This window comes from Plecotus auritus (assembly GCF_963455305.1).
Source record: "Plecotus auritus genome assembly, chromosome: 6".
NCBI lineage: Eukaryota > Metazoa > Chordata > Mammalia > Chiroptera > Vespertilionidae > Plecotus > Plecotus auritus.
The window spans coordinates 12,586,726-12,608,921 of NC_137773.1; the positions used below are offsets into that span (position 1 = coordinate 12,586,726).

Consider the following 22,196-nt stretch of genomic DNA (forward strand, 5'->3'; position numbering starts at 1 on the left):
CAATTGGAAAACCAAAACCCTGGGCACACCAATCCAGGAAAGGAACATGAAAAGAGCATGCGTACTCAGCTCTCGCCGCATCCAATTAGGTAGCTTGTGAGTCTAGACTACCAGCCTATAGGAGACCATTACTGTCTTCGCGCCCCGCCCCCTCCTTTGTCCAATCACTGCTGGTGTTATTCAATTGTAACCTACACTATAGCAGCATTTGCGCAAGCGCACTTCAAGTCGGAGAAGCTTGAAAGTCGACCTGTGGCATCACAAAGGTGGCGGTGAGTTCCAGCCTCGCTGGTTCCAACCGTCTCCTATCGTTCCTGGAAATGTAAACTTTCCCGGGTTTCAGTTGTTCCAAATTTGGCCCTGCCAGCGTCCTAAGTAGCCAATGAAAAGGGAAATACAAACGCGCTGAGATCTCAGCTTACATTCCTGCGCATGAGCGGTGACCCGAGCGGAAACCGGAGCCGAGAGGCCGGGGCGTGGCCCGAGCGTGGCGATTCGGCGCATGCGCTCAGCCCGCTTGGTGCCGCTGCCGCCGGGAGCCACCTGGAGTATGTCGGCCCCTTTTGAGGAGCGGAGTGGGGTGGTTCCGTGCGGGACGCCTTGGGGCCAGTGGTATCAGACCTTGGAGGAGGTGTTCATTGAAGTGCAGGTGCCATCAGGCACTCGCGCCCAAGATATCCGGTGCGACCTGCAGAGCCGGCACGTGGCGCTGGCGGTGGGTGGCCGCGAGATCCTCAAGGTAGCGGCAGGTCGGGCTGGTGCCCAGATTCTTCGCGGCCTCCCCCAATTCCCGAGTCCTGGGGCTCCCGATTTCCGTAGGAAGACTGTGGGAAGACCGTTGGGCTTTTCTGATTTTGGTCTGATAGGAGCCCCCACCTCCAGGACTAGTCCTGATTTGACGTGGAAATTCGAGGAGCCTATTTTTCTGGCTTTATTTCTAAATCTAATGAAATTGCTTCTGTTGTGCCTCTGCGGGTCTTCAGCGGAAACAACTTAACTAGATCGTTAAGGAAAGAAATATTTATATTCCATACACACTCTTCCAGGCCCCGCCCTGAGTGCCGGGGTGACAGCGTTGAATGAGACAGATAACTGCGCTAGTTATGGCAAGTAGGGAAGCGTAATAAAAGTAGCATTACAGATAATTAGGCAGTTACAGGAAAGTGAAGAAGAAACTCAAGGATAAGGACATCGGCATGAGGGTTCAGAGATGGTGTCAGGTGTTTTTGTTCATCTAAAAATTACAAAAATTCTGCATGTTTCTAGAGTGGTTAAGCAGATGGTCAAGAGGTGTGTGAAGAAAATAATACCCCTTTTATTACCAGTGCCCTTTGGATCTGGGGCCCACTTTTGCCTGGTTATGCTTTTATAGTTAAAATCAATTAAGTCAAAGCTAGATTCCTTTCTCGGATTAGCTGCTCCAGATGTTTGATGGCAGTGGTGAAGACTGATGGCATACTTGGTTCTGCCATTTTTCTAGTTTTGAAACCTTGGGCAAGAGATTTTTCAGTGTCTCTAACTTCATCCATAAAGTACAGTAATTATAGTACCGTTTTTATAGGACTGTTTGGAGCATAACATGGCTTCCATGTGAATGAAGAGCTTGGAGTAGTGCCTGGTATGTAATAAGCACACAGGAAATGTTAGCTGTTAATTTTCCATTCAAGTGCTTTGAGTGCCTTTCAGAAAAGAACGGTTGATTGGAAAGACTTTGATTTCTATCAACGTGGACCTAAATGACCTTTCTGAATAGTTCTGCAATCCATAGTTTCCTCAACAGTGGTTTAAGGTTACAATTCAAATTTCCAATTACTTGGGAATTTAGCAATAACTCCTTAACTCTAGGATTTTAGGTGTACATTTAGACCACTAGGATTTTTTTCACAAGTATTGACATGCGAAAGAAAATACATATTTGTTAACATTGTATTTTCTAAAACATCTGGCAAGCAACAAATAAATGGGTTTCAGCATATGCATTCTCTTTTAAACTTACATTTTGCTTTTTAGTTAAAACCAGTTTCTGAAGAAAAACAGGAACTACTAATCTTAGATCTGTAGTATGTGCTAAAATAATTTGTTAATGCCAATTTACCCAGCAAAGAGAATGAGCCAGTTTTTTTTGTTGTTGATTTTTTTAGAATGAGCCAGTTGTTAAAGTTTATTTTAAAAGACATAATTTCTTCCTAATTCCACTAGGAGAGCTCTTGTATTTTAATTGATAAAGCATTTCAGTTATTCATTTTTTATTTGGCTAATCAGTGATCAGTAGTATTTCTTAATCTTCTAAAAATTAAGGATCCCTGATCTTTCCTTAGAGAGCCGCTGTGTTTTCTGTCATAGTAAATATTCCAAGGTGTGTAAACCAGGTTTCATTTCACTTGCTAGGAGAAACTTAGGGTTGAGCACCTTTCAATGTGTTGAAATGGTTTAAGAATTTCTCTCCCTATTCTAACCAAATTAGACAATTTTATGTGAATTAGATAGGAAATTAGGTAAGTCTTAAATCATGAAAGCTTTATAAAAATTAATGAAATTTCTATATTTTTAGTAACTTACCTGTTTATTTTTCAGGGCAAACTTTTTGATTCTACAATAGCTGATGAGGGAACATGGACTTTGGGTAAGGGTACTCTATTATAAATCCTAGGGTCTTTTTACAAGTTAATTTTATCTTGGAACTTAGCATGTTTTCCCTGTTGTATTTGGTGCTTTGTTTTTGCAGTTTTGAAAGATACACCAATAGAAATGTATTGAGAGTTAAGTTTAAGTTTGTGTCAAGATTACCTAATGGTTTTTGAAAATAGAAAATTTAATGAACTCTAATTTGTGATTTCTGTTTGTTTGTTTAGAGGACAGAAAAATGGTTCGTATTGTTCTTACAAAGACAAAGAGAGATGCAGCAAATTGTTGGACTTCTCTTCTGGAATCCGAATACGCAGCTGATCCTTGGGTACAAGACCAAATGCAGAGGAAACTTACATTAGAGAGATTCCAGAAAGAAGTAAGTCAGATAAATGTATGCGTATGTGTAGTTAGACATCTTAGAAACAATAATTATTTTTGAAATTAAAACTCATGAGGTTATAAAAATTACCAAAGTTCTGTAGAGGAATTTTTAAAGTTAAATGCTTAGAAAAATGACTGGCCTTTAAATGTATGGATTTGGTTTTTTTAAAAAGATTTTCTTGAGTATTTATGCGATCATGACTTCTAAGTTTAAATGTATTTAATGTGCACAGTAATGGCTGAATAATCTCATAAAACTCAATCATTAAAGACTTACATAGTGTAAAAAAGTGAAGGCCCCTTCATCAACATCTCTGCTTTCCATGCTTCTGTCTCAGTCTCATCTCATCAATATATTGGCTTGTTTGTTTTATTTTAACATAAATGGAGACTCATACTGTATATTGTTTGTATTTATTTTTTAATAATACATCTTGGGTCTCTTTCTCTATTATAGAGAAAAACTCCTTTAACTGCTTCAGGGTGTTTTCTAATTTGAATGTATTATAATATTTAGCTATTCTTATTCGATAAGATTTAGATTTCCCTATTTACTAGTATGTCTCCTATTTGAAACAAAGTTTATACTTTCATCTTTGAAACTATTCAAACATTCAAATATATATCTTTAGTCTAGACTTTTCTCCTGAATTTAGGACTCTTATACCCAATTGCCTAATCAATTTCTCCATTTGGCTAGCAAACATTAAACTCAGTACGTCCAGCATGAGCTTTCTAACGTCTCTCTCACATATGTTCTACCTCTAAGCTTCTCATCTCAGTTGATGGACATGAGTTGTTCAAATAAAAAAGTATATATATATGCACGCGCGCGCGCGTGTGCACACACAGGCACACATATTACAGGCCTGGTGCATGAGATTTGTGCACTGGTGGGGGGAGTGGCCTGCGGGGATCAGCCCACTGTGGGAGCACTGCTCATCCAGGTCAGCCAAGCAGCACTCCCACTGTGGGAGCACACTGACCACCAGGGGGGCAGCTCCTGCATTGAGTGTCTGCCCCCTGGTGGTCAGTGCGCATCATAGCTACTGGTCGACTGGTTGTTCTGGTCGTTCTGCCGTTTGGTCGCTGGGCTTTTATTATATAGGATATATATTAATACACACGTAAATTTACATACATATATGTATATACACATATATATGTATGGTATATAGGTATATAAATATGTATGGGGCCCTAGCCATATAGAGCGTCAGCCTGGGGACTGAAGAGTCCCGGTTCGATTCCAGTCAAGGGCATGTTTCTCAATTGTAGGCTCCATTTGTAGGCTCCATGTTGATCCCCGACCAAAGTACATGCAGAGGGCAACCAAACGATGTGTCTATTTCTCTCTCTGTGTCCCCCTCCCTTCTACTATTTCTAAAAAATCAATGGAAATGTATACTCAGGTGAGGATTAAAGAAAAAGGGGTATGGGGAATCATCCTCCATTCCTGTCTGTCTCTTACACCCTATCCATTTTGTCAGGAAATCTTACTACCACCCTTATCGGGACTACCTCTAATGTCTTGTCTAGATTACTTCAATAACCTAATTGTTCTCTTCACTTCTACCTTTGCCAAGCTACAGTCCTCTCAAAATCACAGTTAGAGCAGATTACATTACTTTTAAAATGCAAGTCAGATTACATTACTTCTCTTGTCAGAACTTGTTCACTCTAGTAAAAGACAAGGTCTCTTACAGGGCTCCATCTGATCTGGTCTTCCATGATCTCCCTGACCTCTTCTCTTAATGCTGTCCCCCTTGGTCATTCTGCTCTAGCCACACAGGCCATTTTGCTGTTCCTTAAACATGTCAGGCCATTCCTTTTCTGTCATTTTCTTTTGCCAAAGCTTGGCTAACTTCATAGTTTTCAAGTCATTGCTCAATGAGCATTCTTTGAGTTTTGATCATTCTATTTAAATACTGTAACCTCTTCGTTTCCCTTATTCTGTCCTACTTTTCTTCCTTCCTTCCTTCCTTCCTTCCTTCCTTCCTTCCTTCCTTCCTTCCTTCCTTCTTTTCCTACAGTACTTACCAACTTTTAACATACTAAATACCAACTCTTAATACACTAGATCAGGGGCCTGCAAACTGGCTCATGGGTCAAGTCCAGCTTGTTTTTGAAGTGAAGTTTTATTGAAACACTGCTCTGCTCATTTGTTTGTGTATTGTCTTTCGTAAGAGCAACAGCAAAATTGAGTAGTTATGACTGAAATTATATAGTCTTCAAAGCCTAACATATTTACTATCTGGCTCTTTACAGAAAAGTTTGCTGACTCCTGCACTAGATAACTTAATGGCTTATTATTTGTGTCTTGTCAGAGTGTAAGCTCCACTGAAGCAGGGATCTTTGTCTGTTCACTCTTGAATTCCACATGCTCTAATAGTGTCTTCCAAACACTAGGAACTCAATACATATTTGTTGAAATGAAATGTCCTCCAAAAGACTAAAGCCTGGGGTAATGCTTACTTCATAGGATTGTTATGAGGATTAACTATGTTTATATATGTATAGCTCTTAGAACCCTGCCTGGCATATAGCAAGGTCTCAAAGAATGCTGTTAAAACCTGTTCGTACACTGATACTAAAGTGTTCAAATAAAAAAAAAGTGTTTTTTATCCTATGTATTTCATCCTATTTATCTCATTTTTGCTAAAAAAATATTTTAAACAATCTCAAATGTATGTGTTTGTCCATACACTTGTCAACATTGTAACACACATATTGGATCTTCTAAATATTTGTAAGTCTGAACATTATAAAATTATAGTTTTAAGTTTCATTTTGGTGATTACAGTGAAGTTTGGTACATATTTACATGTTTATTGGCTATTCAGATTTCCTTTTTTGTCACCTGCCAGTTCAAGTCTTTTTATCATTTTCCTTTGAAGTTAATTATAGTTTTTCTCATAAGTTTTGTCATACATTTTTGTTCATATCTTTTAGAATCCTGGTTTTGACTTCAGTGGAGCAGAAATCTCAGGAAACTACACTAAAGGTGGACCAGATTTCTCAAATCTGGAGAAATAACTGCTATTTTTTTGCTGCATTCTGTGAACCCTAGCAGATGTTGCCAGCTTGATCAAAGGAACAAATTATATGGTGGAAGAAAAATGTGGATGCCTACAGTTAACAAATTGCAAAATATATTTAAGTATGGTTCTAAAAATTGCATTCAAATATGATTTACATAGGAAACCTCTTAAATACTGTGGTAACTATTAATATATGGTAACTTTTTTTGGACTTGGTTTTGCTCAGCATGAAGTTTCATATGCATTTTGCTAATTTCATATTTAACCTATATTTTTAATACAAAAACTAGGGTATAGATCATAATGAAAAGACAGGGTGCCTTCAGGGAAAGTTAATTTTTTTTCTTCTAATAAGTGTGATGTAGGAGTAATGTTCAATAAACTTTTAAAAATAGGAATTGTGTGCCCTTTTGGCTAAGAATACCAGTCTACACAAGGAAATAATATTAATGAAAACAATTTTAGGAAAGAAAGAAATCCACAAGTATATTCTGAGTAAGTTAACTTTTAAGAGATAATGAAAATCTTTAAATTAGTATATTATTTCTTGAGAGATCACTTTATGTCAAGAAACTGAAAAGTAGTTAACCTCGCAGTAGGAATGGATTAATACGAAAAGAGATTTGGTGAAGTGAGTATGATTATTGGGCACAAGTGTATTGTTAGCACCATAAAACAAATTATGGTCAATGATTATAAATCAGTGACATAATTTTGATCTTCAATGATCCAGGCATAGAAGTAAGAATTGTCTTGAAATTTTATTTCATCCTTTTTATCTCTTTTTTTATAAAAAAAAAATTTCAACAATCTCGTATAGAATAGTTACAAGTAAAGAACATAGAATTGTTTTTTTTTTCCTCAACCAGTTTGTGTAAATTGATGACATGATGCCCAATTACCTCTCTGTACCTTAGTGTGTATTTCCTTGAAAGGAAACTCTTACATACTGCAATACAATGTTTAAAAACAGGAAATAAGCATTGGCACATTACAACTGTCCAATTCTCAGACCTTCATTCCTTTCAAGTTCAATTGTCCAAATGTCTTTTATAGCAAAGGGGTACAGTCTGAATCATGCTTTCCCTTTAGATGTCACATGTATTAACTGTGCTTAAATCTGGAACAAGTCCTCGTTTTTTCCTTGACTTTTACAATCTTGGCACTTTTGAAGATTACAGACTATTTTTTACAACATACCTCAATTTGAATTTTGTCTGATATTTCTTCATTAGGTTCAGGTTTTGCATCTTTGGCAGGAATGTTAAAGAAGTGATGCTGTGTTCTTATTGCATCCTACCATGAGTTAATTTTAATTTGTTCTTTTTCTGATGGTGATTACTTACATCACTGTTTAAGTGGTATCTGCTAGTCTTCTCCATTGTAAAGTTAGTCTATGTGTATAATTGAGTACTTTGTGGTAGTTTCAAATTATTATCTTGTTTCTTATCAAACTTTCATTTTGTTGATATCTTTATGGACTCATTAATTCCTACTTTATTCAGCAGGTTAAAATCTATTATTCCCATTACTTTGATTCTCAAAATTTTTCTAGATTTAGCCAGTGCCAGACCATTCTAGGTGGCTTCTATGTCCTTTTGACATGTCCCCTTCATTATCTGAGCAATTTCTTAATCTGTCACAAGGCATACGAGGCTTATTATGCTTTCTCTGCCCTAGCCCAAGAATCAGCAATTTTTCCACGGAATCTTGGTTTTCATTCGTGGAGAATGGTTTTTAGAAGTAAGCAATTACTGTTGATGTGTGTATAGTGCATACATCCACATCAATATTTATTATATTTATATGTATTGAAAACCATTTGTTCACACTTGGTTTTTAGTATAGTCACTTTCATTTCTAATCTCTTAGGGTCATTTTTGTTTTCTCTCTATAACTCCTTTCAAACAACAGTGAGAAACCTGATTCTATTATCCTTAATGTATTTGGTTCCCTATTCTAGGCCGTGTTGCTATGAATGAATGCCTTCTCTCACTGTATTTAGGCTCCAGCACCCTATGCCAAGCAATGATATCCTTCTCACCTGGGACCTTAACCCTCCACACCGGGCCACTGCAGCCCAGCCACATCCTATGTTCATGTTACCCAATAACTTTAGGAATGAAATTATGGGGAAGAGGCTTTTTTCTTTTAATTGGCTTCTCATTTTAACATTTTAAAAATATTTTATAATTTGAATAAACATAAAGTAAAATGAACTTTTTTGTTTGTAGTTTTGTGAATTTTAACATGTAGAAATATGTTACCTCCAAAATCAGGAGATTGAACAGTTCAATCACAAAAATGCCTTCATGCTAGATTTGTCTTTTTAACAAGTTCATGTAAATGGAATCATGTGGTATCTTTTTTAAAAACAGCTTTATTGAAATAAAATTCATTTTACCCATTTAAAGTGTATAACTCAATGGCTTTTAGTATACTCACATATTCAACCATCACCATGGTCCATTTTCATTTTCATTGCCTGAAAACAAAACCCCATGCCTTTTAGCTATCCTCCCCACAATTCCTGACCTAAGCAACCACTAATTTACTTTCCATTTCATAGATTTCCCTGTTCTGAACATTTCATATTTACGAAATAACTAGAGGCCCAGTGCACGAATTCGTGCACGAGTGGGGTCCCTTGGCCTGGCCAGCAGTCGGGGCGATTGGGGCCGTGGGAGGTTGGCTGGCGGGGGGAGGGGCCATGGGAGGTTGGCTAGCTGCCCCAATTGGGGCTGATGGGGCTGGCCAGGTGTGGGGAGGGTCCACAGGAGGTTTGGCTGGCGATGGGGAGGGTTTGTGGGAGGTTGGCTATGGTAGTGCACTGGCCACCAGGGGGCATTGGCGGCCCCTCCCCCCAGCTGGCTGGCCCCCATCAACCCCTGCTGCTAAACCATTCGTAGAGACCTGTTTCTGAGTTGGGGTTTCGTACATACCAGAGCAGCTCCCTCTCTCTGAACCATTGAGTCAGTCCTCGACACAAGGGTTTGTCTCGCTCACGTCCTCTCCCCCAGGGACTGCACACCCACCAAGGCGGTGAGAGTAGGAGGAAGGGGGGGAGGCGGGGAACTGCCTCCTCTCCCTTCCCCGGGGGCCTCCTGCCCACTGTGGTGATGGTGCAGTGGCGAGGGGAGGAAGGTGGTAGGTGGGGAACTGACTCCTCCTCTCTTCCCCAGGGGCCACCCGCCTGCTATGGTGGCACGGTGGTGAGGGAAGGAGGTGGGGGTGGGGCACCGACAGTGGTGTCCAGCATCCATTCCTTCTGCACCCAGCCCAGCAACCGTCACCTCCTCTCCGGACCCCACTGGGGCCTTTGGGCCCAGGTTGGGACAGGGAACCAGGGTGGGTGGTGGCGAACGTGGCCTCTTTCCCAGGGGGGCTGAAGGCCGGCGGCCAACCTCCCGTGGTCCCCCCTCCTCCATGCACGAATTTGTGCACCGGGCCTCTAGTATATAAATAATATGTGGTCTTTTTTTTTACTGGCTTCTTACACTTAGCATAATGTTTTAGAGGATTTCCACATTATATGGCAGTGCTTCATTTTTTTTAAAGATATTTTTGAATGTTTTAGAGGACAGGAGAAAAACATCAGTGTGAGAGCAAAACATCAATCAGCTGCTTCCTCCACGCACCATACCAGTTCATTGTAAATTGGGATAACTTCATACATTTTGGAGGATTATGAGATGATTCATATAAAATATCTGGCAATAGTACCTGATAATAAAAACTATTATTGCTAATCACAAATATTAGATCAGAAATGTCTATTGTTTAGATAGTATGTAGCTTAATTGGAAATGCAGATAAGGTTTAAGTAACCTTTTTAAAAATAACACTTGTGAAAAGAGCTTATTGAATATCTAATCTGAGTCCAGTGCAAAAGGGGACATTTAAGTTTTTCTTTCATCAGTAATCCCGGTTCGTTTAATTAAACGTGAACAATTCAAAATTACATATTGTTTTAGTTCCATAATAACCAGTTGATCTAACACAATACTTGGCAGTTAACTACCACTATCTGGAATACTGTTTAATTAGGTAAGGAGGGTTTACACAAAACTTCAGGTGGGCTGAATCTGAGGATGAAGTTGTATTAAGGATATCCATAGTAGTGATGAATCCAAATGATAAAAATAACCACAGTGCAAAAAAAATCAATTTTTAATGCACATTAAGCATATTTATCATCATGTCTACTTTAGAAAACGATTAGAGTAAAAGCTTCAAGTAAATAATGGCCATACTATTATTTTTTTAAAAATATATTTTATTGATTTTTTACAGAGCGGAAGGGTGGGATAGAGAAACATCGATCAGCTGCCTCCTGCACACCCCCCACTGGGCATGTGCCCGCAACCAAGGTACATGCCCTTGACCGGGATTGAACCTGGGACCCTTGTCTGCAGGCTGACACTCTGTCCACTGAGCCAAACTGGCTAGGCCCTGGCCATACTATTAAAGAGATTTTTTTTCTGCTACCATACATCTTACTTTAGTGCTAACTAAATAGACTGAGTAGAGCCCTGACCGGTGTTGATCAATGGTTAGAGCATTGGCCCCGGGCACCACAGGGTCACGGGTTTGATTCCTGGTCAAGGGCATGTGCCTGGGTTGCAGGTTCCACCCCTGTCCGGTCATTTGTGTGCAGGAGGCAACCAATCAACGTGTATCATGTTTCTCTCCTCCCTCCATTCCTTACACTCTCTCTAAAAATCAATGGAAAAAGTATCCTCTGGTGAGGATTTCAAAATTGAGTAGAGATAGCTTTTTATTGTGGTTCTGCCATCACATTGCCAAAATAGTTTGTTGAATCAGAAGAGAAATAAATTAGAAAACCACCCAGCAAAGAAATGCATTTCAATCACTTTATTGAAATGTATATCCCTTAGTACTAAAACATATTGGTAGTTGGTTAGGTTACCTCTGCAAACTCAGAATTAACATGGATGTAATTAAAATATTGAAATGTATCAGCCTTTTGGGAAAACTGAAAAGTTATCTACCAAACATATTGTTTACAAAAGTATGAGATATACTGTGGTTCTTTGGTTTATTTTCCAGTGCATATTTATCCATAACATGATGTCAACATTGGGCACAATCATCTTGGATGGACTCAGGCTACACATTGCACTGAGTGGTTTATAACACTGTAGATCTCCTTATATTCACTGTCTTACTAGCAAGTCTTGAACACTACCTCAGCAACCTCATGATTATAAAGATGGGTATTTACTTAAGACCTTCTGTTGGCACAGTAGGGAAAATTAGTGAAAGTATATTCCCTTCATTTTAAACAGAATTGTAAATTAGAAGCAATGGCAGTTTTATAAAAACAGTCCTTAGTAAAAACTTCTGGAGTGTTAAATCAAGTTTTCAGAGTGATGTTAATTTGAGTCACTAGTACAATAAAACAAATTTTCTCGGTGTGACTATATTGAAGCAGATTTTGCATAAAAACTTTTTTCCCTGGACACAAACATTACCTGTCTTATAGTAAAAATGTTAAAAGATAATACTCCAAGATTAACAGGTATGTAGTTTTGCTTTATATAAAATGTGAATGTAATTCCCATGTAGCAATCAAGTCCACATCTCTGGATAATCTATTACTTGCATTATGGGTGCTAAGAAACCATATTCACTGCCTAAAAGAGTGACCCTTATAATGTCTTAAAAGTGCATTTGTGAAATATTGGTTTTGATGTAAACCTCATAATTTAAAATTTAAATTAAGTAGGTTACCATTTTTCATACCTCCTAAATATACTGACCCAATATAGAAAGTTGGATCAATGTTAGAAATGAAGATTCACAGTTTACCTTCCCAGACTTTTCTTTAACATTTCACATTATGGACTTGGCTTTGTTTGTATGCCTCAGCTGAATTCAAATTTAAACATAATTCCACTATAGCATAATGTTAATTAGGCAGTTTTCCCATATCTGAGAACATCAATGCTAATCCAATTATGATGTTTTGAGGAATCACAGCTTAAATCCAGTATAATATTATGGAATCCATCCTTCAGGATTGTGGCGAAAGGCTTCAGAGAAGTTTTTATTGCTGTAATAATCCTATTTAAACAAACAAAAAATCAAGTTATCAGAAGTTTGCCAAACATAAATACAACTGTTAAAAATGACTTACTGCTCATATCTAAGATTCATAATCATGTCACACGTAGGTGTATTAAATGTTAACGTTGAGTTTTGAATAGGAAAAAAATCACAGTGAGTTATATTTAGATGGCAAGAATATATGTCAGTGACAATCAGGCATGCAACTACTTTCCAGGGTTCCAAATGCTATAGCAATGATACAAACTATAGTGTAACCTGCTGGTTTCCAAACACCCAATGTGAAGACTATCCGGCATAACTTTTTCTTTAAATACAACACCCAAGACCATACTGATTTTGCATATAAGGTAATCTCAAACTAGTTCACATGTGGTTCAAACTTTTGGTCCTATTGTCCTACTCAGGCTTGTGTAACTTTAAATGAGCCAGAGTTTGAGTCCACATAAAGCAAAATGAATGATGTTCAATTAAAAATTATCATTTTAGCCGAAACCAGTTTGGCTCAGTGGATAGAGCGTCGGCCTGCGGACTGAAGGGTCCCAGGTTCGATTCCGGTCAAGGGCATGTACCTGGGTTGCGGGCATATCCCCACTGGGAGGTGTGCAGGAGGCAGCTGATCGATGTTTCTCTCTCATCGATGTTTCTAGCTCTCTATCCCTCTCCCTTCCTCTCTCTGTAAAATATCAATAAAATATATTTTTTTAAAAAAAATTATCATTTTAGTGCTTTTATTTTTTATTATTTTTTAAAAATAGATTTTTATAGACTTCAGAGAGGAAAGGAGAGGGACAGAGAGATAGAAACATCAATGATGAGAGAGAATCATTGATCGGCTGCCTCCTGCACTCCCCACATTGGGGATTGAGCCCACAACCCAGCCATGTGCCCTGACTTGGAATCGAACCGTGACCTCTCTTGATTCCTAAGTCGATGCTCAACCACTGAGCTATGCTGGCCGAGCTTAGTGCTACTTTTAAAATTCCAGTTATTCAACAGGATGCTGTTTTCTAAGCTGATAATTTAATGAAATGCCTAAATTGCATACCAAAGGTTGGATATTTCCTTATTGTTAGGGTGTTGTGTCTTGAATGTAGTTTATGTCCTAAAATATTAGCTGACTAGATCAGTGAAGTCATTTTCCCCTGTTAGTCCAACTCCATTTTTGTTTGGGAAATAATTCTGATTTTAATTCTTGAATTATAGAAGAAAATTATAGCATTAGAAAAATTTCTCTATATGGGAAATAACTATGAACCCAATTTACCAATTAAGGAACCGTTTCAGGAATTGTTGGAAGGTGGGTTATTCTGTAGTAACTATGCTTCAATTGCCGTGCAGTTCGCCCAGAAACAATCCATTTCAACTTCTGAACATTTGGTTTGGAGCACTTGTTTGATGAATATTCAGTTAAACACTTGGATACGAGCTCTTGCCAGAAGGTCAAATCTCTGCCATTTATCTGTGCATAAATTTTAAAAAATTATTACTCAATTAAAAGTTCTATGGTATTTCACTACAGTAATACTTATAATCTTATTAACATGTGTCTTTCCTTGTCAAAATATTTGAAGATAAGTTACTTAAGTTTCAAACACATGATATCTCATTTTAGTTCAGGAGACAGTACAAGTGGATTAAGTTTCTTTTACAGCTGTTAACAGGAATGACCTTGACATACCTTGGAATGTTTCTGAAGACATTCTACGACTTCTGTTAACTCTACACACTTCTGTGCTTGGATCTCCAATGCAATGATAGACAATGCCAACACAGAAGGCTAAAAGAAAAAAAATTAAGGTAAATGTTGACTATAAAAACAAGTACATAAATAGGTTTACTCTTTATATAAAATATTTACCCTTGCTTTAGAAAATAGGATCCTGCAGTGGCATGCCTTAAGTTGAGCTTCTAATCTTTCAAAATTAAGGCTATTCCTCCTTTAAAAAGAAAATGAGATTAATTTTACGTAGATAATTTTACATCTAGTCAAAAGTCAAATTTTTAGAAAGACACTGAAGTCAATTTTAAAGTTTAAATTTACACACACAGAAAATAAATTATTTGAAGTCAATTTTAAAGTTTAAATTTATACACACAGAAAATAAATTATTTGAAGTAAACAATTCCTCTTCCTTCAGAGACATGAACTCCTTAAGGATAAGTAACTCCTTAAGGATAGCAAACATGAATTTTAAGTCATTTGAGCCAAAAAATTAAAAAGTATCATGCTATAACTAACAAGGTTTCTTTTTATCTTTTTTAACTTAAAAAAAATCTTTATAGTTGTAAGTATTACAGATGTCCACGTTTTTCCCCCATTGACCCCTTCTAGCCCGCACCCGTCTCCTGCCCCAGGCCTTCACTATGGTTTCTTTGGATTTTAATAAACCTATTTCTGCATCTACTGAAGTTCCTTTTTCCATTAATCTGTGTTAGATGCACACCTACTAGGTTCTATACATTAACTAGTCTATAAATGGAAAATGAAATATAAGTAAAAGGTGAAAAATCCTGTAGTCTCAAGAATTAGCCTTCATATACTTCCAGAGGCTATTGACAACTGAAAGTCTCATTTCTGCTGGACAGTGAAGTGAAATTCAAGGAGCTGTAGGTCCTTTGATAGGAATTCTCCCAGGATATTGATTTTAAGCATCATCCAGACAATAATATTCTAATTTCCAAATAGCCTTGGTTTAAGACAAAGATTACATACCTTTCAAATGGCAAGTTCTCTTGAATGAGTGAATAATAGAGTTGCAGAAATTGAAAGGCAGTAGTAGCTTTGACTTTCCAACACACTTTCTCTAATACAATCTTCTCCATTCTCATCAGGTCTGAAACTGTGAACCTGTACTGGCTTATTCGGATCAAGTCACTTGCCAATGGGACATTCCTTTCCTCTTCTATTGATTTTACAGCCAGGTAGAAGCAGCTTAGTCCAACACACCCAAGGTGCTTGGGCTGTACCTAAAAAGATAATAAGTCATGTCTTTACCTTATTTCAATTAAAAAAAAAAGAAAAAATAAGATAATCTAGAACTCAGACCCATCAATATGAAAATGAACCTTTGAGGTATATTTGTCAACTCTGAAGGAATTAACAAGTCAACTGTGGCCTGTCAATACTATGCACCCCACTTGGAACCAAATTTGGAGTAACTGGACTAAGTTGCAATATAATGTTTGGGTTCAGCAAAATAATTTTTTTTTAAATCACTATAGAACTAACTATAAGTGCCCTGTTCTAGTTGGACTAAATAAGTTAACTGGTCAAAGGCTTAGATGAGGACTGAAACACCTTACAGCTTATACACAAAATTTCTTTCCAGAATGTTGTGTTTTTCCAGGTTGCTTTCTCTGTAGTAACACCTGTTTAAAACACTATAGCACATAACTTTCACTCTGCCTTTAAAGCTCTATCTGCTACCAATCTCTTTTTATTAATCACCTTCTGAATGTTTACAATGTGAGACAGTCAAATTCTCTCCACTCTTAAGTTGTTGCTCAATTTTAAGAAGCCTTTACCAGTATTTGTAACTCGCCTCTTTTTGGAACCCTTCAGCAATATCTTTATACTTCTTTAGTAGTATAATGTATTTACTTTTCTTATTATGCCTTCTTCTGTATGACAGTGCCAACATTCTCACATAAGACTATAATATACTTAAGGGATAGATGTATATTACTCATCTGTGCAACATTCATAGATGCAAAGATAATGCTTGCACATGCTGTCTAAAGAGTTGCATAATTAACCTAGTCAATAAATTTCTTGAGCCATCCAATTCAACAAATACATTATTGAGTTCCTCCTCTATAGGATACATTGTGTTAGGTATCGAGAACTAAAAGATGAGTTTTATTCTGTCAGATTATCTCATTATCCACCAATGACCATGGGCACACAGAGAAGGCAGATGTATTTTTAACAGCTAAGTTAGCTCTGAAAGATATACCGATATCCTGCTTATCCAAATATAGTGAAATAATTATGTAAATGCTGCTCCATCAGAAGATACTCTACTATATGTAAGCAGATGCTAGAAATGCCAAACATAAGCAAGACTTGAGTCTGTCTAAGGCTAAAACAAGTATAACTTATTACATATGAGTGGAGATCAATATACTTTATTGACCAGGTGGTTGATAACATCAGAAAAAATGAGAAAAAAACCCCACATCTCTAATTATTAACCACAACCTAGCATTCTGATGCTAACACATTTTTTTAAAATAAAATAAAAAAATAAGTGAAAACACCCAACCTATCAAGAAAGATTTTTAAAAACAACAGCCAACTCTCCTACTGGGAGACTGCAATTAATGATTTGATATTAGACTATGTTTCAGTGTCAGAAGTTAAATATAATAAATAATGCATTACTCTTGATTATAAAAAAAAAAGCATTCATCAATGCTGTAGTATAGAGAATGCTTGGGCTACCTGCTAAAAATAAAAAAGGTCAAGTTTATGAATACCAGCCCAAAGCTAGCAATTCCATCTCTAAAACATGGAGCAAAACTAAGAAATACTCAGGGTAGCCCTGGCTGGGTGGCTCAGTTGGTTGGAACATTGTCCCACACACCAAAAGGTTGAGGATTCAATTCCTGGTCAGGGCACATACCTAAGCTTATGGGTTTGATTCCTGGTCTAGCCACGTTTGGGAGACAACTGATCCACGTCTCTCTCTCTCTTTCTCTAAAATCAATAAAACATATCCTTGGGCGAGAATTAAAAAAAAAAAAAAAAAAAAAAAAGAACCACTCAGGGTAATGTAACTTTAAACATACCTTCATTTTGGACAGGAATCTGTCCAGTAAATTCACAGCTAGAGAAAATGTCTCTGTGTCGAAGCCGAAGAACTGAGTTAGACTAAGAAGATCCTTCACTTCAAAGTCCCTTAGTCTTGCCGTCATCCTGAGGCCTTTATCGTAAGCAGATTCAATGAGTCTCAAGCCGCAGACCTTTGGCTGGCATTTCGGCTCCTGTTCCAACAGGGCATTCAGCTGGTGTAGCAGTGTCTGCGAGTCCGTTGTTGTGAGGACCTCTATCATCTATATATAGGACAAAGCCCAGAAAGGATAAGAATAGCCCTTCCTGCAGGGTATTGTGCCAAGGGCTTGATAACATGTTTCCCCGCCCCCGTGCTGCAAGTGAATCTAAGTCACTGCAATTTTAAAATATTGCAAACCTTCCAAGAAATACTTACTCATGTCAGTCACTGTCAAGGGATAACCATGAGTTGTAAGACAAGATACCAAAACTTTGAAATTCTGCCGTATGTTAACAATGGGAACTGTTCATGTTAGATAATTTTTCTTAGTCCTTAGTTCCTCATCTGTAAAGCGGGTATGAGGTTATTATTACCTACCTCACTGACTTGTGTGGAATACATGAGGTCACCTGGGTATAGAGCTTAGCTTATACAGTAGGTGCCTAATAAACACTGGACAATATTAATGACCTTATTTCTACGTCTGTAAAATGAGGCAGTAATCTGTCTCTGGCTGTGAAGATGAAGTAAGACGATTCATGTAGAATTTAGCACAGTGCCTGGCACACGGTGCTCAATCATTGTGAACTTTTATTGGTGTTAGGAAAGGAAGCTTAAAGCGTTTTATAGGAGCACAGAGGGAGTGGGAGGCTAATCTAGACTGCAAGAGGAAACTGGGAGTTTTTAAAATTAATAAATTGAAGTGGATTGATAATTTTATTGCTTATTAATATTGCACATTTGTGTCCCAGACATCACGCTAAGTCTTGGACGCACATACGGTCCCTCCCTACACAACAGAAAGACAGGAATGCAGGAGACCTTTAGCGCTGGGTTACGGAAGGGGGGCGCGGATGAGGAGCCACTAACTTTCAACTCCTTCTCCCCCGGGGTGGTCCCTGGGACCCCGCCTGCCCGCTTTGACACTTAAGACCCCGCGGATCTGAGACAAGTCGGACCTGGCCCCGCCCCTCCGGGCTCGGACTAGCCCGGACTTGTTGCTTTCAGCAGCGGATTAGCTAACGGATGGGAAGGTCGCGGGCCAGACTCACCCCTAATCCCGTGCCCCAGCCTCGCTCCCTACCCGCCCGCTATGCCAGCCCCGCAGTCCCAGCTCACCTTGATCGCGAATGCAGCTCCTTCGCTGTAATCTTCCCTCCCCGGGCCTGCTCGCACCTCCGCCCACGATATCAGATCCGAGAAGTCCTAGAGGCGCGGGGACTCGCGGGCAAGAGGGGACAGGCCCGGGGAGGGGGAGCTGTCCTGGGTGGAGGTCTCCGCAGCGCCGCCGAGACGACACTGCCCTCCTCAGGGTCAGCTCGGAGCCGAAGGGACCGAGACGGGCCTCCCGAGGAATATATTGGAGGGCGGGACCTTTCTGCTAGAAAAGGGGAGCTTTGCCGCCGCTAATTGGTGTAGTTCATTTGATGGATGGCCCCCGCGGACCAAAGAGGACTGGCCTGTAGAGAGGAGGCAAATTCTCCGCCCCTTGAGACCACGCCCCCTCCCACTAGGCGTCTCTTATTGGAGAATTTTCCAATGTGTCTTCAATGAAGAGGAGGGCGAACGAAATGCTGCGCGCACCAATCCTGGCCCGGGTCAGGTGTCTGCCATTCCAGAATGTACTGGGACTTCTTGGTCGTTGTGCTTTAGCAGAGCGGTTCTCCCCCTGCTTCTAAAAGTACCTTGGCTAGTTACCAAAAAAAAAAAAAAAAAAGTCAAGTCTGCGTTTTCATTTCAAATGGAGAGGTGGTGGGTTTTTTATGGGCTAGTTTATTAAAGTCCAGAAGTTTCTCTTCGTGAGCTTTGGAAATCAATTGATCCTTGTCTTACTTTGCTTTTTTGTATACTTGGTCAAAGAGTGGAGTTGGGCTAAATACTTGGTCTTATACCGATTTTCTGAATTTGATGTTTTAGCCAGTTGAGATAGAAAAGTTGGTAGTTTTTCAATGGCTTAGAATGAAAAGCCGTGGTTGACTCTTAAGAGGAATACATGGGCAAAATAATTGTAGTGACTATGAATCTCAGTTCACAGGTCTGTGTGTGAAGCATTATTATTCTTTTTATTTACTGGAAGTGAACTCAATCTCTGACTGTGAGTCTGTGCTGGGTTAGTGGTAAAATAATGTTGGAAACCTTTCTGAACCCCCTCCCTCCCTCCTCTCTCCCAGATTGTCACAAATGAGAAAGGTCTACATTAGAAGGACTTGAGAGCAAGGAGTCATTTATCAGTTTTCAGGGACTGTACTTGAATGTCTCTATTCTGGTGGCTTCTTCCTAGTTAGTGGTTATCTGGGTTTTCACAAAGTAAAAATCTGAAAGACTTGCTGGCATCTCTGCTGTTTGCCATACCTTGCACTACCCTGGGGCAATGCCACAGAACCAAGTCCTGAAATGAGGACAGAGTTGTGGGGAGGTGGGGGGAGGGACAACTGAGGAGGAAAAGTTAATGCTGCAGAATAATATGTCAACCACATAATCAGGTCAGTTTGACAAAGTTCTGCCTTGCAAATGGGGAGGTGGCCTTGGTTCTCCTTGAAAATAAACTATGTAATGAATATTAGTGGGTAATGTAAAACACTTAAAAGTACTTATTAAAATAATTTGTGAGTTAAAAAAATGTGTTTCTTTTTTTTTGGCTTTTAATAACAGATTTAGAAATATATATACACAGGCATTTGTTCACTAATATCTTTTGAACACATAAAATGTGCCAGTGGAGAACAAAATATACTGGTCCTTAGCCTTGTGGAGCATGTAGTCTTATGGACAGAATAAACATTAGACTTTGGAATAAAACGGACTTATTTTCAAATCACAGGCTACTGACTAGAAAAAATACTTATCAAAAATAGGAAGTAGAAGTATTTTGTTCATACGGTTACTGAGAAGATTAAATAATGCAAAGTAAGTAAAGCAGTCGGCACTGTGCCCATAACACAGTAAGTACTTGAGAAATTATTAAATTATTAACATTTCTTTTGAAACGTCTTGTTTAAACATACATTTGATTGTGTTTTCTCTATTGTCTCACTTAGTCTTTTATTCTCAGCCTAGAATCAGAGTATTAGAATTTATTTGACACTAAAAGTATCTAAATTGCATATGTTAATTTCTAGACCTTATTGATGCTAAAAATTTTCACGTGAGATTTTAGATAATAAAAATTTTATGTAATGTTTTTTTCTCACATTAGGATCGTGTTATTACTTTGTATTAAGACAGAAAAATTCCCTACATAAAAAAGTTTCAATAGCACTAAAGAAAAATTGATTAAATAGTCAAGTCAAATGGACACTCTTTACCTTTTCTCTTCCTCCCATCCCCACTGTCATTTTTATTCCATAATATTAGAATACAGACTATAATTTAAATAATTTAAAAGACCTAATTAGCAAAATGTGCAAAAATAAGACTCAATTATGTACTCTTGTAAAGGAAATAAATGAGTCCTTCATTAACTATGACTTTAAAGATGTGTATATTTAGTAATGAATTTCTCTGATTCAAATGGCTGACTTCTAGGGTATTTCCCAGACTTGATGATATATTCAGCTGCCATCTTCATACTTTTTTCTTCATCAACAACATTTAAGTACAGGAGAACTGAAGCTCAGAAGAAAATGGCCTTAGGAAAAATTATGGCCTGGAGACTGAGCAACAACTCTCTCTCTCTCCTCTCTTCCTTCCTCCCTCCTTCCCTCAAATCTAAGGCCTCTATGACACTAAGACGATTTATACTTGGTCAGCTGTATTGTTCTAGAAGCTTCTGGTCAAATACTCACAGACTATAATGGAAACAAGCAGCGTAAAGGAGCAGAAATTCTGTGTATTTAGCTTGCTTAAAATTTTTTTAATAGATGTAAAGAAATATCACCCAATTTTTTATGTGTTTGTTTCTACATCAATTTTATATTCACCATTTCCAGTTTCAAATTATTCAAAGGACTTTTTTTTTTTTAAATTTAAAATATCCTGTTCTATCAAGTTTAGGAGCTTTGTATCAGAGCTGACATAAGAATAACAAATAAAACCGCATTTTTTGTACCTTTATGTAGTTAAAATATGACGGAACAAGGCATCAGTTTGCTCAAGACGTCTTAAAATATCTAGCTTTTGTTGGAAGTCACCCATGCACAGATATAGCTCAAGTAGAATAAACACTTTAGGGCACATTATATAAGTTTCCATTTCCCAATGGAAATGTACATATATTTACATTATGAAGCCATAAATACAGTTTGTGTGAGCATGAAAATATTTGCATGTGATAAATAATACTGCCAAATAGCCCTGAAACAGTTTTTTAATTTTTATTTTTAAATAAGCAATCTCCTGCCAAGCCTGGCCTTGTACAAGAACGTTTAATAACTAAAAGCAGTGGTCTGGTTGAGACACGAAGCGATAGGCTACAGTTTTTTATTTTTATTTTATTTTTTAAATTATTGTTTATTTATTTATTTTTTATTGTTTTAAGCTACAGTTTGGATGTCAGTTTTCTCAGTTACTAGTTCATAACCTCAGTACTTGGCGCATTTTGCCATGGTCGCCCCTACCTGCAGTTCTGCTATCCTGAGGTTTCAGTTATCTGCCTGAAAATATTAAATGGAGACCCGCAGGAATAAGCCACGCGTGGGAAACTGCGCACTGTTCTGAGTGGTGTGATGAAATCTCGCGAGTCGCGCTCAGCCCTGTCCTGGACGTGAGTCCTGCCCAGGTCCGCGTGCCCACGCTGCAGACGCGCCGGCCGCCCTCAGGCCCTCGGGATCAGGTCCACGGTCCGGGTAGGCCCGTCCCCCTTATTTACTTAATAACGACCCCGAAGTGTAAGAGCGGCGATTCTGGCAACTCGGATATGCCGAAGAGAAGCTGGGTAGTGCTTCCCTTCATTGAAAGAGTGAAAGTTCTTAACAAGAAATGGGAAAAAACTGTATGCTCAGGTTGCTAAAATGTAGGGTAAGAACTAACCTACTCGAGCTGTGAAATTATGAGAAAGAAACAAGAAAAGTGTGCTAGTTTTGCTGTCGCGCCTCAAACTGCAGAAGTTCTGGTCACAGTC

General features: G+C 38.4%; 2 protein-coding genes across 2 annotated transcripts; one reads left to right on the forward strand and one right to left on the reverse strand.

The window, feature by feature from the left end:
• Positions 1-225: 225 nt before the first annotated feature.
• Positions 226-8,460, forward strand: NUDCD2 (NudC domain containing 2). Its single transcript, XM_080672201.1, has 4 exons — positions 226-739; positions 2,575-2,623; positions 2,853-3,004; positions 5,962-8,460. The coding sequence occupies exons 1-4, from the start codon at positions 503-505 to the stop codon at positions 6,043-6,045; spliced, it is 522 nt and encodes a 173-aa protein (XP_080528327.1). The 5' UTR covers positions 226-502; the 3' UTR covers positions 6,046-8,460.
• Positions 8,461-9,680: 1,220 nt separating this feature from the next.
• On the reverse strand, positions 9,681-18,470 carry CCNG1 (cyclin G1). Its single transcript, XM_080675346.1, has 7 exons — positions 18,257-18,470; positions 16,935-17,198; positions 14,857-15,110; positions 14,002-14,080; positions 13,822-13,920; positions 13,408-13,602; positions 9,681-12,137 (listed from the first exon to the last, which is right to left on the reverse strand). The coding sequence occupies exons 2-6, from the start codon at positions 17,196-17,198 to the stop codon at positions 13,411-13,413; spliced, it is 888 nt and encodes a 295-aa protein (XP_080531472.1). The 5' UTR covers positions 18,257-18,470; the 3' UTR covers positions 9,681-12,137; positions 13,408-13,410.
• Between the last annotated feature and the right edge of the window lie 3,726 nt (positions 18,471-22,196).

Bases quoted from the DNA above. Each gene is read 5' to 3' on its own strand.
- NUDCD2 (XM_080672201.1), top strand. From the start codon at position 503: ATGCGCTCAGCCCGCTTGGTGCCGCTGCCGCCGGGAGCCACCTGGAGT. The intron at 2,624-2,852 runs GTAAGGGTACTC...TTGTTTGTTTAG, and splicing joins TGAGGGAACATGGACTTTGG to AGGACAGAAAAATGGTTCGT. The intron at 3,005-5,961 runs GTAAGTCAGATA...CATATCTTTTAG, and splicing joins TAGAGAGATTCCAGAAAGAA to AATCCTGGTTTTGACTTCAG.
- CCNG1 (XM_080675346.1), bottom strand. From the start codon at position 17,198: ATGATAGAGGTCCTCACAACAACGGACTCGCAGACACTGCTACACCAG. The intron at 14,081-14,856 runs GTATGTAATCTT...TTCTTTTTAAAG, and splicing joins GAGAACTTGCCATTTGAAAG to GAGGAATAGCCTTAATTTTG. The intron at 13,921-14,001 runs GTAAATATTTTA...TTTTTCTTTTAG, and splicing joins TCCTATTTTCTAAAGCAAGG to CCTTCTGTGTTGGCATTGTC.